General features: G+C 43.7%; 1 protein-coding gene across 7 annotated transcripts in view; it reads left to right on the top strand.

Annotated features, from left to right (window-relative positions):
- SLC23A2 (solute carrier family 23 member 2) overlaps window positions 1-16789 on the top strand; it is a 143806-nt gene that overhangs the window by 108575 nt on the left and 18442 nt on the right. For all 7 annotated transcript variants that reach the window (XM_049868805.1, XM_049868807.1, XM_049868808.1 and 4 more), the window contains 5 exons: window positions 1145-1233; window positions 2266-2333; window positions 3291-3472; window positions 13489-13609; window positions 14145-14301. In XM_049868805.1, coding sequence (XP_049724762.1) covers window positions 1145-1233; window positions 2266-2333; window positions 3291-3472; window positions 13489-13609; window positions 14145-14301 — 617 coding nt within the window. The remainder of the gene's footprint in view (window positions 1-1144; window positions 1234-2265; window positions 2334-3290; window positions 3473-13488; window positions 13610-14144; window positions 14302-16789) is intronic.

Here is a 16789-nt window from a genome sequence, read left to right as displayed (position 1 = left end):
TGATTAGAATGGCTGGGAGAGCATCTGTTAACAAAGAAGCCTGACCCATGTCTGGCTCAGAATGACGTGTGCTGGGCGCCGAACGTGGGAGGTGGCTCCTTGCCCCTCGGTCCAGTTCTTGCATCACCGCAGGCAGGGCCTGCTGCCTGAGAGCTCAGAGGGGAGGTTGCTGGGTTCCCATCCCACTGGCCACGATGCCGACAAGGCTGCTCGGGGCGTCTGAATGTCTAGGAGCTCCCAGCCTGGCAAACATGAGGAGGCAGTTTTAGATTTTACCTCAAAATAACATGAAAGATAGCGATTGGGTTCACATATTCACCCATAAAGCCACCTTAACACAACTATAACTGAAATGCTGTACCTTCCAATAAATAATGGCAAAGCCTTTAGAATGTGAGTAATTAAAGTGTTCTTAAGTCAGTATGCAGTATCTGAATGATAATTGAATGGTGGCATTTGAGGGTCTCTGTTTAGTTTGAGAATGTCGGCAGGAAATGTAATGGAGCATCTGCAAGCTTGCCGGGCCTTTAATAAAAGCGTTAGAGCACCTTTGAGTATTTTTTTACAATCACGGGAAATACTTATTGTACCTACTATCGCTTTGTAACTTGCAGCTTTCCTTTTCCCCTGTAGATACAGATCGCTAATGTGATTTTAATGTTTACCCTCCGTAACAAGGGCAGATTTTTGCTTAAGAAATGAAACAGCAGATGGGGAGACAGGCTTTTTCCCATGATAACCAATAAGACTTTGAAAGGGAAAAGGAGGCGGGTGGTATACACTGGTGTTTAATAAGGAGCTTGCAAGCTCCCCAGGCAAGAGGGGAGCCCAGAAGGCCAACGTCTCCCACCCCAAAGATGAAAGGCGGTGGAAGCAGGGGCTGGTCTTGGGGTGCCAGCAGTGACTGCAGGGCTTTCCGGTGCCCACCCTGGAGTGGCCTGGGAGGAGAGGAGCAGGGGGGAGGCCCAGAAGCCAGCGGGCGGCTGCTCGGTGCAGGTCTTTGCAGATGGGGCTCTTTCTCCAGGTGTGCCTGCATTTACTCATGTGCTCTGTATCTATGGAAAAGACTGTTAAGCTGTCAAATAGTGAACTACCTCGGTAGTTCCCGATGCCGTGATCATGGTTTTGGTCTCGTTTCTTTTAGGTTACCCCTGTTTCAGGCCAGTGCTTTTGCATTTTTGGCCCCTGCTCGAGCCATCCTGTCTTTAGATAAATGGAAATGTAACACCACAGGTAATTGCAGTTATTTCCACATATGTCATTGGGGTCCTTTAGTGCAGGTGCTAAAAGGGAGGCCTGGATGGGCTGCTCTTGGCAGCATTAAATCCTTTCTGGAATTAGGCACAGAACACACAAACCAACAAACAGCTTAAAAACTCTCCAACCTGTGGATTGTTTCTCTTTCTGTCTTTCTATCCACTCGTTCATCTCTAGCCCTAGAGCAAGCAAGGACCAGAAATGACCTTGGTTCTCTATGCTAACAAAATTGACAAATACGGGAATGGAATAGAGAAATATTTGTGCTATTTTTTTTCTGCCTCTTTCTTCCAGTGGATTTTATGAACCACCAGTAATCACTCTCTTTGCTGCGTCAGCATCCCTTCTCTGAAACATCTTTGCTTTTTAAGGATCTGGCTACTTTGGTTTTCTGCAAATGACTTTCATCACACCCCACCCCAACCCCCATCCCCCTTAGTGATTGCAGAGATCCTTAAGTAACCCAGTAAGGTCAGAAAAAGATAGGGGATTTGAGAAAATCAGAGCCCAACCTGTTGCAGTTAACAAAAGACCATAACATTTTTAGGTTTCTAGGAGCAAAATTTTCCAGACTTCATTTCCTTCCTTGCTCCTAGGGGTTAACTCTGTGACCATTTACTTGATTTAGGAACTGGAAAAGGCCCTTTGTTTTATCTCGGTTTTTAAAACCTTAGTCAGGCAACCTAGCTCATAGAGCATTTCAGTTAGTTGCTCGCCAAGGTTGGTTTTTTTGTGTGAGGCTGGTACGCGTAACCTGCATCAGCACTTCAGTCAGCTTTTGACGAGGTGGGGAGCTCTCTGTCGATGAAGACATTTGGTTAAGTTAGCGTTGGGGGTCTCCCTTTCAGTATGGTAAGCCGTACTGTTATAATGTGAATTGTAGGGATGGGCGTTTATACACGTATGCTTAAAACAGGGAGGAAATTCTTGCTAAAGGGTAAAATGAGGATGTCCTGTGAAATACCGTGCCCCACCAAGAACAATCTTGTTTCTGTTTTTGTTTTCAAGATATTTCAGTTGCCAATGGAACGGAGCTGTTACACACAGAGCACGTGTGGTATCCGCGGATACGAGAGGTAAAAGACAAGTTTTGTTCTGCTCGCGGCTTTGTGTTTCTCCTCAGCTTCAGGGTTGGTTGTGGCCCAGCAATCCCAGCGGCTTTTACTAAGCCTTCTTTTCTTTTCTCAGCACTGAAACATTTATTTCTGCTGTTAAACTTAAGTTTAGATAAGTTTTACCCACATACCTCATATCACTACCCATACGCACTACAAAACAGAGGATCTGGGACTGCTTTGTGCAACCAGCTAATATGGTTTCTCACCTTCTCTTTACTCCTCCTTTCTCTCCTTTCCGCCTCAGCACCCACAACCTGTCTCTTATCCCCTTCACCGTAATTAGCTGAGGACTCACCAGTCACAGGGAAAGAGTGACGGGGCTGTCGACGGGCAGCAGAATTGTCCGTTCTGGCCTCCGTTTGCCTTTATCTGTTGAAAGACTTAAAGCTGTCTGTCTGTTCAAGTACACTGGAGCAGAACAGCGTGTGACTGTCCTAGACAAGAAGCACAAGCTGGTGGCTCACCCATATCTTCCAAACTTACTTAAGAAACGTTCCTCTAGAATTTTTGTCGGGAACGTTCTCTGATAAATGCGCTGCGGGAGTGCACACTTTAGAGTCAGGAGTCCCTGTACTACAGCATTTCTCTAGGGCGGTTTCTACAATGTTACGCTATCTTAAGTGGGAATTTTATATATTATATCTGGGCCATTTCTATCCATGGAAGAGGCTAGTAGGCTTTATGTTTTGTCCCTATTTCTGTGATACGTCACACTTTGGTTAGTGAGGCCTTAGTTATCCGCACTGAAATCTCTTGGCGGGGTAGGGGGGTCCCAGGGAATTTTCTAGCTGTGTCATACCTGTTAATATAATAACTTGTTGGTCTGAAGAATTCTCAGTTGTGGTTGCAGGTGACACTTGGCGGGTTTGATGGACAAGCAGCTTACCCTCGCATCTCTGCCATCTCTTGTTCCAGATCCAAGGGGCCATCATCATGTCCTCACTGATAGAGGTGGTCATCGGCTTCCTAGGCCTGCCCGGGGCTCTGCTGAAGTACATCGGTCCACTGACCATCACGCCCACGGTGGCCCTCATTGGCCTCTCGGGTTTCCAGGCAGCGGGAGAGCGAGCTGGGAAGCACTGGGGCATTGCCATGCTGTGAGTGTCCCCCACTTAAACCCCTCTGACTTTTTGTTATTTTTATTATCTTATCGACATTGTCAGAGAAAATCAGATAGGAAGTGGACATTCCTTTTGTTCGAATATTCAGTGGGAACGTTTCTTCTCAGTTTTATGGACTAGCTAAAAGGAGAAGAACTGCTTAATTATTTTGAAACAAGGATTGGGCAGAGCGGAGTCAAGAGGTATTTTAATTACCTAGCGCCACTGTAGCAGAAATACCACAAGTGGGTGTCTTTAAAGAGCAGAAATTAATTTTCTCACAGTTCAGGAGGCTAGAAGTCCAAATTCAGGGCGTGGCTCTAGGGGGGATATCCTTCTTTGCCTGTTTTAACTTTGAGTAGCTGGCAATTCTGGAGGCCCTGGGCTTGTAGATGAATCTGCTTCCATGGTCAGATAGTATCTGTCTTCCCTCTGTGCCTGCTGCTTCTCTAGGTTTGATCTGTTCTCTTTATAACTCAGAAGTGATTAGATTTAGAACCCACTCTACATGGGCCACCACTGTGTGACTTCCACTTGGCCCCACAATCTGACTCAAAAGTGAATGGTAAAAATCCATAATTCACCTCACCACTGAGGGGCAGCCTCTGTGAACATCCTCACGTGTGTTCACTCTGACTTCAGGAGATTTTGTTTTTTCTGTAAGACTGTTCGTGTCATGCCAGGGAATAGTTTTTCAGACCTAGAGGTTGGGAAGTGCCATGGAGTGATGCGTAAGAGGGGAGGCCATCAGGCCTCAAACTTTGGGAGCAGGGCAAGAAGCTGGCACCATTAGCTCTGGATCCTTGGGGTCATGCCAAGTCTCACAGAAGTTGAAAATCAGATAAGCTGGATCCTTAAGATGAAACTAAAAATGCTTCCAGACTGGCCAGAGACAGATGGCACAGAGGTCTGTTGGCCTCGAAGGCAGCTTAGCTACCCATGGCCAGGCAGAGCTCTGCGTATCCCAAGGAGACTGTGGTTCCTGCCAGAAGTGGCTAGTTAGTCCATTAAACAGGTCATCTACCTCCCAAAGCAATGCCTGTTTTTTGTATTACTAAAGAAATACAGGACTTGGAGAAAATTGTAAGGCTAGTTATTAAAGCCCCAGAATTCTGTGTGAACTCACATTCTCTTTGTGTGTCTCTAGGGTATATGTAGGAGCCCTGGTGGTGCAGTGGTTAAGAGTTACAGTGAGCTACACCTGCTAACCAAAAGGTTGACGGTTCAAATCCACCAGCCGCTCCTTGGAAACCCTATAGGGCAGTTCTACTCTGTCCTGTAAGACTTGTTCATATCACAGGAAAGTGGTTCTAAGGTTCTGGGATTTCTAAAATAAGAAATTAGTTTTGAATTGGTAAAATTTCTAAAACAAGGGATAACCTAAGAGGCTTTCCAGTTGTTTCTGTTTTGCTTTGTGAAATATTCTACAATAATTTAAAACGGGTGGCATTTGTTGAGCCCATTATTCTGTGTAGCACTCATTGCACATAGTATAAATTAAGTTAGGTCCTACTGTTAGTTATTCCCATTGAACACCTAGAGAAATCGAGACACAGCGATGCAGAGTTACTTGCCCAGTGTCACACAGCTGGTAAGTGGTTGGAATGGGTTTCAGAACCCAAGTGGTCTGACTGGAGCCTAACTTTTACGACCTTCAGTCCTGCCTCTGTGTGTTAGGACATGGCGTACAAATGAAGTGAAGCATAGCATAGCCATAATTCATGTATCATTACAAATTAGAGTAAGGTATGTGAAAACATCCAAGGTTGTTCTTCTTTTTCATATTTCACCAAAAGTTGGTTAAAAAAAAAAAAATTCTCCTTACCAGCATGGGGCCTAGATGGCGTAAAGACTGCTGGTTCAGTGAATTGCAATAAATTCCAAAAAGGAGAAGTTTGTATTTACCACAACGCAATAAAATTGGAAACCAGCACAAAAGGATGAGGAAAAATCCAAACCGCATAGAAGCTAAAAAACACCGTTAGAAATAGCTCTTTGAGAGGAAATTGAAACTTCAATTGCTGATCCTTTAGAAAATGACGACAGTAACAGCGTCAATTATACGTACAGAACCGTCAGAGTTGTTAACTGAGAAAATTCATAAAGTGCATGTAGAATTTACCTCCAGCAGCAAAACAAACGGATAAAAATGAACCTAGTGAAAGCTGGGAGAAAGAATTAATAAAGATACAGAAAATATGAAACAAACAGAGGTGATAAATCCGAAAGCTGATCTTTTGCTAAAAACCAACATAGACAAACTCCCGGCAAGGCTAATCAAGATGAAAAGAGAAAGTATGCCCACATAGACAGGACAAACCACAGATCCAGGCAGGATTTAAAAAGAGTCAAATCTATACTCCTTGCCCCCAAGTTAAAAAAACAAATAAAAAACAATAAAATGAATGGTTTTCCAAAAGAGTCCTCCTCAGCCTGCCCTGTAAATGTTGGTGCTCTTAAAACTTGACCGTGGCCCTCCTGCGTTCCATGTCCTTTGCCTCCAGGAGATCTCATTCAGTCCACAGCATCAACAGTATCTTTTATGGTAGTGATTTCCACATTTAAAATGAGAGCCCAGACCTGTGGGCCCAGGTGTACCCCGTACTCAAAGGTATAACCCCTACCTGCCTTCCCTACTTCCTATTTCCAAGGCAACTTCAAAGTTCAAAGGAAAAAAGCCCCAAACTTGAGATTCCCTCCTGCTCTCTAAACAGTTTCTGTCTCCTGTCTTCTCTTTCAGTAAATGGCACGACCACACACTAAGTTACTTAAGCCAGAAACCCTAGAGTTGCCCTCGATTCTTCCCTTTCTCTTGTTCCTTACGTACAACCCATCGCTGTTCTACTTCCAAAATAAATCCTGAATCTCTTCACCTCTTTGGGCCTTCACTCCCACCACTCTCATAAAGCCTTACCCTTGGCCATCGCTTCCTGTCTCCAGCTTTTCTTTCTTCTAGTCATTTCTCAGTTCTGTAAAATGCTTAGTTGTTATCCCTTCAAGGCCTCTTCCTCCATCCTCTCCTGGAATTCCAGTGAGACACGTGCTAGAAATCTAGAAGTTTCTAGGTCTTCTCATCCTGGTGCCTGAAACCTCTCCCTCTCCCTGTTGGGGGCCTGTTTTTAGCTCTTGGCCTGGGCACTTGGGGCTCTTTCTCTCTGGAAAGTCAGACATTCAGACTGATCCTGGCTTATTACATGGATGCCTTCCTCTGTTCCTTCTCTCTTTCTAGAACTTCCCCTAGACTCTTCCTCTAATTTCCTCTTCTCTTTTCCATCTCTTTGTCTTTTTTCCTATTTCATGGGAGTTTTCCTCAGGTTTATCTGTTATTCCTTCCGTTGAGCTTTTCATTTCTGCTCTCCTGTTTCCTAGGTTCCAAAAACTCCTCTTGGGTACTTGGAACGTCAGCTTGGCGCTCGTCAACCGTTACAACATAAGTGCCCAGGAAGCCTGTTGTGAATATGGGAGGGAAGGAGCAGGAGGTGCAAGCAAACCCATGACCACAGGAAAAGTCAAAAACCTTGCCAAAGGACTTTTATCCCTAAAAGAAGCCCTGGGACCAATTAGTTAAATAAATAAAAAAAAAACAACAATGCCGTCCAGTCGATTCCAACTCAAAGAATAAGTGCATTAAAATTTCAAAGAAGAGAGGATTCCTGCACTGTTTTCTCCTGTTCTAGAGCACTGAGAAAGAAGGAAAACATCCCAGCCAATACAGAGTTAATACAAAAGGGAGAACTGTGGACCTTTCCTTCCTGGGCTGTGTGAAACTCCGGCCTGATAGGTGCTCATTGGCTACCTCTCGTGAAGAGTTCTGAGCTCAGATGTGTGCAGGTAGCAACATGCTGAAGCTCGGCATCTTTCTCTATTCTAGGACAGCCTTTTAAAATGCAAGTATGCAAAAAACTCTGCCCAGAAAAGGGCCTTCGTATCTAGCCCTGCCCATACTTATTTTTCTTAGCACCACATCTGTGACTGTATCTTGGAAGAGTGGTCTTTGGAACATGGTTTGGGAAAACGTTGCTACACATAATGCAATAAAAGAAAAATACGTAGGTCTTGTTCCAGGAATTCAAGAATGTTTAAATTTGAGAAAATTTATTAATAAAATCTATTGTAGGATCGTAGTAGATTTTTAAGTTTTTATTCATTGCAATCATGATGACAGTTTTCCAGAAAGGCATTTGATCAAGTTCAACCTGTATCCCTGATGCAGACTTCCAATAAGGTAGAAATAGAAGGGTCTTTCATGAATGAGATTTTAAAACGCCTCATTCCTTAACGGCCAAAGACTTAGATCTGGCCTGCCTGTTGAAATCAGGAACCGAGATAGGCATGTTTATGATCACCGGTGTCATTTACCATTGTTCTGGATGTGCTAGTCGGTGCATACGACCAGCAAATACAGTAATAGGGATCGATAGCAGAAAGGTCGGCAAGAAGGGAATGGTGACCTGTCCTTACAGGAATTAAAAGACATGCCCAGAGCTTATTCATAAGTAATACTGTGGTTCTGGGACAGGAATAGATATTGGAAGAGTTACATAAGAAAAAATGGGATATTTGGGAAGAGATTAGATTCCTAGCTTAAATCAGCTTAACTTTCAGTTGAATTAAAGACTTAAATACAGAAAATAAAACCATAAATGCACTGGAAGAAAACCTGGAAAAATATTTATTTAATCGTAAGGCAGGGAAGGTCTTTCTTAAAGCAGATAAAGACGTTAATAGATTTTACTACTGACACATTTAAAACTCATAAAAAAAAAAAAAACAACAAAACTAAATTACTAATGAAATCTGGGAAAATATTTACAGCAAGTTCCGCAGTAAAGGTGATGACCCTGATTTATAAAGACAGCCCCTGGTGGTGCAGTGGTTAAGAGTCTGGCTGCTAACTAGAAGGTCAGCAGTTCAGATCCTCCAGCCACTGTTTGGAAACCTTATGGGGCAGTTCCACTCTGTTCTGTGGGGTCGTCATGAGTTGGAATTGACTTGATGGCAATGGGTTGGGGTTTTCTGGTTTTTGCTAATTAATTTTAAAAAGAGAAATTCTCCCAGATGAACCAAGGACATAGCCTAAGCAGCCATTTAACAAAAAGGGAATACAAGTAACCAGTTGTCACTAGTTGCCTTTAAGCCGGGTTCCACTCAGGACGACCCTATAGAATAACAGAACAGAGCTCCCCCAGGCCCTCCCGTGCTATCTTCGGGATTACTGGTGTATTCGAGCTCATTGTTGCAGCTGTCGTGTCGGTCTCACTGAGGGCGCCCCTCATCTTCTGCTCCTGCTTCTTATAAGGGAGGCGCCTGCCCTGCCTGACTCACAGGTGTATTCGAGTATAAAAATAGAAGTGTGTACAGGTTTTGGAGCGGGAAGAAAACAGAGTGTTCATCTACCTAATTCACTTCTTTGACTTGCCAGATTTGGGCTTGAGACCTGGGTGTTCTGCTTCAAGTTCTGTATCCCCCCGCCCCCACCCTTTTTTAAAAAATAATTAATAGACTTTATTTTTTCGAGCAGTTACGGGTTTGCAGAAGAATTGAGCAGAAAGTATATAGAGGTCCCATATGAGTCTTCTCCCCCATATAGTTTCCCCTATTAGTAACATCTTATATTAGCATGGTAATTTGTTATAATTGATGGACTAATAGCGATGCGTTATTATTAACTAAAGACCACAGTTTATATTAAGACTGACTCTTTGAGTCATACACCCCTATGGATTTTGACAAATGACTAATCTCATGTGTCCACCATTACAGCATCCAACAGAATAACTTTTCACTTCCCTAAAATCCCCTTGGTATACCTGTCCATCCCTCCCTCCCTTCTCCTGGAACCCTGATAACCTCAGATCTTTTTATGTTCACTATAGTTTTGCCTTTTCTAGAATGTCACATACTCCATCCCTTTTTTTTTTTTTTTAATTGTGCTTTAAGTGAAAGTTTGCAGTTCCAGTTAGTTTCTCATATAAAAATTAACACACACATTGTTATGTGACCCTAGTTGCTCTCCCTGCAATGTGACAGCATACTCCTCCTTTCTACTCCGGATTTGCCGTGTCCATTCACCAGCTCCTGTCCCTTTTTGCCTTCTCATCTCGCCTCCAGAGAGGAGCTGCCCGTTTAGTCTCATGTATCTGAAACAAAAAAAAAAAACCAAACCCATTGCCGTTGAGTCGATTCCAACTCATAGCAACCCTATAGGGTAGAGAACTGCCCCATATAGTTTCCAAGGAGCACCTGGTGGATTTGAACTGCTGACCCTTTGGTTAGCAGTTATAGCACTTAACCACTGCGCCACCAGGGTTTCCCTCATGTGTCTTCTCGAGCTAAATAGCACTCTCTTCACAAGTATCGTTTTATGTCTTGTAGTCCAGTCTAATCTTTGTCTGAAGAGTTGGCTTTAGGAATGGTTTCAGTTCTGGGCTAACAGAGAATCGGGGGGCCATGTCTTCCAGGGTCCCTCCAGTCTCAGTCAGATCATTAAGTCTGGTCTTTTTACTCGAATTTGAGTTCTGCACCTTACTTTTCTCCTGCTCTGTCAGGGACTCTCTGTCGTGTTCTCTGTCAGGGCAGTCATTGGTGGTAGCTGGGCACCATCTAGTTCTTCTGGTCTCAGCCTGATGAAATCTCTGGTTCATGTGGCCCTTTCCGTCTCTTGGGCTCATATTTTCCTTCTCCTTTAAGACCCCAGACAGCACTCACCAAAATGGGATGCAAAACTTTTTCTTAATAAAGTTTGTTATGCCCATTGACCTAGATGTCCCTTGAAACCATGGCTCCCAGACCCTTGCCCCTGCTACTCTGTCCCTCAAAGTGTTTGATTATATTCAGGAAACCTCTTAGGTTTTGGTTTAGTCCAGTTGTGCTGATTTCCCCTGTATTGTGTGTTATCCTTCCCTTCACCTAAGGTAATTCTTTTTTTTTTTTTTTTACTATCTAGTTAGTGAATACCCTATTCCCTCCCCTCCACATAACCATTAAAGAATGTTTTCTTCTGCGTTTAACCTTTTCTTGAGTTCTTGTAAAAGTGGTCTTATATAATATTTGTCCTCTTGCAACTGACTAATTTTGCACAGCATAATGCCTTCCGTATTCATCCATGTTATGAGATATTTCTCGGATTCATCATTGTTCTTTATCATTATGTGGTATTCCATTATATGACTATACCACAACTTTTGTTTATCCATTCGTCTGTTGATGGGTACCTAGGTTGTTTCAGTACTGCAATGAACATAGGTATGCATATGTCTATTCGTGTGATGGCTCTTACTTTTCTAGGATATATTCCAAGGAATGGGATTGCTGGATCATATGGTACTTCAATTTCTAGCTTTATAAGGAAGCGCCAAATAGATTTCCAAAGCGGTCGTACTATTTTACATTCCCACCAGCAATTTAAGTGTTCTGGTCTCTCCACAACCTCTCCAACGTTTATTATTTTGTGTTTTTTGGATTAATGCTAGCCTTGTTGGTGTGAGGTTGTATCTCATTGTAGTTTTGATTAACATTTCTCTAATGGCTAATGATCATGAGCATTTCTTCATGTATCTGCTAGCTGCCTGAACGTCTTCTTTGGTGAAGTGCCTGTTCATATCCTTTGCCCATTTTTTAGTTGGGTTATTTGTCATTTTGTTGCTGAGGTTTTGCAGTATCTTTTAGATTTTAGAGATTAGACCCTGATCAGGTATGTTGTACCAAAATTTTTTTCTGAGTCTGTAGGTTGTCTTTTTACTCTTTTGATGAGTGTGTTTGATTTTTAGGAGCTCCCAGTTATCTAGTTTTTCTTCCAGTGATTGGGTATTATTAGTAATGTTTTGTATTCTGTTTATGTCATGTGTTAGAGCTCCTAGTGTTGTCCCTATTTTTTCCTTCCATGATCTTTATCATTTTAGATTTATAGGTAGGTCTTTGATCGATTTTGAGTTAGTATTTGTGCATGGTGTGAGGTGTGGGTCTTGTTTCATTTTTTTGTGGATGGGTATCCACATATGCCAACACCATTTGTTAAGGAGACTGTCTTTTCCCCAATTAACAGACTTTGGGCCTTTGTCAACTATCACCTACTCATAAGTGAATGAATTTATGTCTGGATTCTCAATTCTGTTCCCATGGTTTATGTATCTGTTGTCGTACCAGTACCAGGCTGTTCTGACTACCGTGGCAGTATAATACGTTCTAAAATCAGGTAGTGCGGGACCTCCCGCTTTGTTGTTCTTCAGTAATGCTTTACTTACCTGGGGCCTCTTTCCTTTCCATATGAAGTTGGTGATTTGTTTCTCCATCTTATTAAAGAATGCCACTGGAATTTGGATCGGGATTGCATTGTGTCTGTAGATAGCTTTCCCCATTGCTTTTTAAATGTACGTTGAAAAGTGAATAGTGGCAGTGCAGGTGTTAACGGTGTGGGGTGGGGGTGTGTCGCTTAAAATAACGATAACAAAAATAACAGACGGGCTTTTTTGGATCTTGTGGTGTTCATTTTGAGATAAGTAGCTTTTTTTTGAACATGATTTTATGTGGGTCTAAGTTTAAAATACCCTAGTTTTAGTGTTCTTTGATGCCCCATCACTTTTCATTGAATTTCAGTCTTCCAGAGAAATGAAATAAGTAGGGCACCTTGTGTATTTTCAGCCTCTTGAATTGGTACTGGCCAAGTGGCTTTGTGTAGGACACAGACCACAGGTCACCAGGTCCCTGAAGTGCCTGAGTGGGTGGCTGGCCCGTAGAGAACACATATCAGCTCTCCTGCCAGGCCACGCATGGTCTGTACCTCATTAGTAACGTGACATTCAGGCTGCACTTAATCGGCTGTCAACGGACCTAATAATCCCTCTCAGCGATTGGAACTGTGCCCAGGAACAATTAAGCTCAGCTTTGCCTGAGAACCCACTCTTTCTGCCAACTATACCTCAGGTTGTAAGCGAAAGAGGGAGTCTGTGTGGATGATTAGCACGTGGTTGGGTAATCAGACGTGTGGCTGTGCGCCTTGATTATTTTGGTGACAAGTAAAGCCACCCAGGAGCTGAAAGTGCTTCCACACCTGGCAGCCATGCGGGGCACCAGGTGGGTGAGGAGGAGTCAGGTCACACTGCAGGGAGTGCCGGCTACCACTGCCTTGCGTAGCGCTCAATGCCGGGGGTTAGAAGGGGGACGGTCAGTCCAGGCACCCCCTTTATGACGAGTGCACCAAAGGAAGTAGCTTAGGCTTTAGAGCGAGACCCTGAGCTCAGCCCCCTCTGTAAACTGCTAGCCCTGAGGTCTTGGACCACGACCTTTGTCTCTGTCATCTGGGGATGACTGTAGACGTTCCTGCCTAAGGCTGAGATGATGTACGTGAAGGCCTGAGCGTGATGTCTGCCACAGACACCTCCCGAGAATGTTATTAATCCTGAATTCTGCTGTACGTCGGCTTCTTAGATATGGGTGCTTTACTTTGTGCTTTTTCCAAGTAATTATGCTCATTGTAGGTAAACCAGAAAATGTAAAAAAGTAGAAAAATGATCATAGATCCTATCACCACTTGAAGCCAGTCCTTGGGAGCATTTTAGATCATGTCCTTGTCCCCTGTGTGTGTGCGTGTTTGTGATTCCCTGGTTTGTTTCTCTTAAAGTTGTAATTATACGGTGCAGCATGTTGGATCTGGTATCTTGTCTTTTTCCCTTAGTATAGCATAAGCTTTTCCCATCAGTGTCTACATTCTTAGCGATTTCTTACTCTCTTTAGGAAAATTTAACCAGAACATTGATCTTGTATTTTCATTTCGGTGTCACGAAATGCTAGGTAAAAGAGTTCTAACATTTTCCCCAAGACGGTATTTCTAAAAGATGATTTTCCAAACAGCAGTTAAGAGAACTAAAACCCACTGCCGTCGAGTTGATTCCGACTCATAGCGACCCTACGCGGCATTTTAAGTCAACGAACAATTTTGCCATGGAAACTTTCAGTATTATTTTAAAACACAGACATGCACCCTTTAACCTAATTTATTTTCTTTCTCTTCCCAGGACAATTTTCCTGGTATTACTGTTTTCTCAATATGCAAGAAATGTTAAATTCCCTCTCCCAATCTACAAATCCAAGAAAGGATGGACAGCATACAAGCTACAGCTTTTCAAAATGTTCCCTGTGAGTTGTCGACTGCTCTTCAGCTGACAAGAATTGCCTTTGGTTCACATGTGGAGTGTTACATGAAGGGAGGGTTTTAAGCAGGCCCTCTTAGAGGGACCATATCTGTGTGGGGACATCAAGGTGTACTAATGACCAGCCAAACCGTCCTGGGCTCACAATCGGGAAGATTCCCATCCTGAAAGCGGAGCACATCCCCTTAGCAGTGTCTACGAAAGGGAACGTTGTCCCAGGGACTAAGTGAGATTTGACTCCCTGTGTCTTTGGTGACATGGTGTCTGTTACTCTTATTTTACCAGCCAAGCTTTGAAAGGGTTAAAGTAAATTTACCTGTGTAAACTGCATGAAGTGAAGCTGCTCTCTTTAGATGTGATTCCCTTCAAGGAACAGCTTGCAGCAACTCCGTCACTGGTTTTTTCTGCATGGTACTGATGGTGGTGGGTTGTGGGATGGTCCGATCGCATGAAGGCGTGTGTTTTGCCAATAACCACTAGCCCTGTCGGCCTGACTGTGCTTTTCTCCTTGACTACCTCAGATAATCCTGGCCATCCTCGTGTCCTGGCTGCTCTGCTTCATCTTCACGGTGACAGATGTCTTCCCTCCCGACAGCACAAAGTACGGCTTCTACGCTCGCACGGATGCCAGGCAGGGCGTGCTTCTGGTAGCCCCATGGTTCAAGGTCCCGTACCCATGTGAGTATTCTCGTGGCCAGGAGGGCCCAACTCAGAGGGCTTGGAGGTTGGCCGAAGGTCTCACCATCCTGGTCATTAGAGGATGAGACAGGAGAAAAGGGACGCCCTTTCCTGCGGGGCAGGGAGTAACACAGACTCACTCACCAGCCCCCTCTCAGACTAACTAGGGAGCTCTTTCGGCTCCGCTAGGGTGGAATCCTGGACAAGGGATCTCTTGCCAAGGTTGACCACTGGTGGCCAGCATTTGCAGATAGCTGCTTAGAAAGGCAAGGCTAGAACTGCATGGTACCCGAGCCACCAAAGTGAAAGGCTCAAGTGGGAGGGACCTGGAGATTAGCAAGCCAGACTGCTCAGGCATGATGAAATTTATATAATCTTTTAATGGGCAGCCATAATCTTTCTTTTATTAGGCCACACCTGTCAGAGGTAAAATGATATTCACAAATGGGCCGAAGATGGAGCTTAAGTTATAACATAAGTGTTGGGTAACTCTTGGGGGAGAGGAATAAGATCTCCAGGTGAGGTGTCACCTGGATTCACATATGTCACTTTCTAGATCCCAACCCCAAAGTGTCTCGCGTGAACCCAGTGCTTGGTTGTTCTCTTGGGGACCTTGGGGACCTTGTTCCCAGCGTTTGGGGTTGTTAGAACTGAAGCCTGTGTTCCGTCAGGTCCTGCCAGTGTATTCCCCAGTTTAGCAGTCATGTTTTCACGTTTTATAATGACGAGGAGGAAGAGTGGGAAAAGGCAGGAAAGTTAAGGTGGGGTCAGAGAATGACTGAATGTATTGAATGATGGGGATGTTGGCAGTTGTTCCTCCTGGTCCTGACACACTTAAAAGCTTTAAAAAAGTTCGGACTTCCCAAAATAACGTTCTCATCTGATTGTGTGGTCTAAGTACGAATTTATGTACCCCTGTCCTTTTTTTCCAAAAAAGGATTTAAGGTGGCTCATCAACATGTAACTCGAGATAAAATGAGAGGATTCTGTTTGAGGTAGCGGAACAGTTCTGGAAACAAGTCAGGCGATGGCTGAACAGTATTATGAGTGCAATTGATGCCAGGGGGTTGCACGCTTGAAAATGGTTAAAACAGCAAGTTTTGTGTTGTGTGTGTTTTATCATCATAAAAAAAATGAGACAAGAACTAAATCAAGGAGGAAGTGAGGGAGGCACAGCAGGAGGGCAGGTAGGAGGATGCCTCATGCAAATGTGCAGGCTGGGCTTCTGAGCCTGTAGAGTTAGCAGCAGGGGCTCTGAGCACAGATAGGGACATGGTGGGTGGTCAGGAGAAGCAACTGTTCATGTGACTGAGACCAGAGACACTTCCCCCAGGGGCCTCACGGGACTGACTGGGAGGAGGCATAGCTAGCGGATGTGGTGGCGGCAGCCTTAGGCCAGGACACGCTTAATGCCTCCAGCTGAGGTACCACCAAAGCTCCACTTGATAAAACGCTGCCTCCTGAGAGCCAAAAGGGTGTGGGCTTGTGTAGTCTCTATGGATTTGCCTTAATCCAGAGACGGGTTTTCAGATATCTAGAGCAGTGGTTCTTAGCCTGTAGTGTGCTAAGAATTACCTGGTTGGTTTTTGACAATGTAGATGGCTGGAGCAAGAGATCAGTCGTGCTGAGGTTGAGAAACCCTGCTGTAATTGAACAAAAATGAATTAAAAGTTCACATTAAAATGAGAGATGAAGTAACAGTTTTAAGGTAAAAGGTTGGAAGCCAAAAGATTTAGTAAAAAAATATGTGTTGGAAGAGGCAAGATAGGGTGAGAGCGGGGAGAGTGCTGACACATTGCGGGGATGGGAATCAATGTCATGGAACAATTTGTGTATAAATGTTTGAATGAGAAACTAATTTGTTCTGTAAATTTTCACCTAAAGCACAGTAAAATAAAATGAAAAATGTGTTGGAAAAGGGGTCAGATATTAAGATTATAAATTTAAAATGTGGAAGTCTTTGGGGTAAAGATTTCAAACATCAAAATTAAGAGCTACAGATAAGAAAATTACATGAGTTAAAAAAAAAAAAAAACCAAACCCAGTGCCGTCGAGTCAATTCCAACTCATAGCGACCCTAAGGACAGAGTAGAACTGCCCCATAGAGTTTCCAGGGAGCGCCTGGTGGATTCGAACTGTGGACCCTTTGGTTAGCAGCTGTAGCACTTATCTACTGCGCCACCGGGGTTTCCTACGTGAGTAAGGAGACAGAAAATAAAAGGCAATTTATGAAAAATAATAAGTGGCAAAACAGAATAAAAAGGACCCTTAACAAAATCAGGAAACCCTGGTGGCATAGTGGTTAAGTGCTACAGCTGCTAACCAAAAGGTCGGCAGTATAAATCCACCAGGCGCCCCTTGGAAACTCTATGGGGGCAGTTCTACTCTGTCCTGTAGGGTCACTATGAGTCCGAATCTACTCGACGGCAATGTTTTTTGTTTTTTAAACAAAATCAACTCAGTAAAATGTAACCACAGTGCTACAAGG

The sequence above is a fragment of the Elephas maximus genome, chromosome 25, assembly GCF_024166365.1.
Source record: "Elephas maximus indicus isolate mEleMax1 chromosome 25, mEleMax1 primary haplotype, whole genome shotgun sequence".
Lineage (NCBI taxonomy): Eukaryota > Metazoa > Chordata > Mammalia > Proboscidea > Elephantidae > Elephas > Elephas maximus.
Note: the sequence above shows the minus strand (reverse complement) of the source record. Positions and strands in the feature narration are given on the sequence as shown.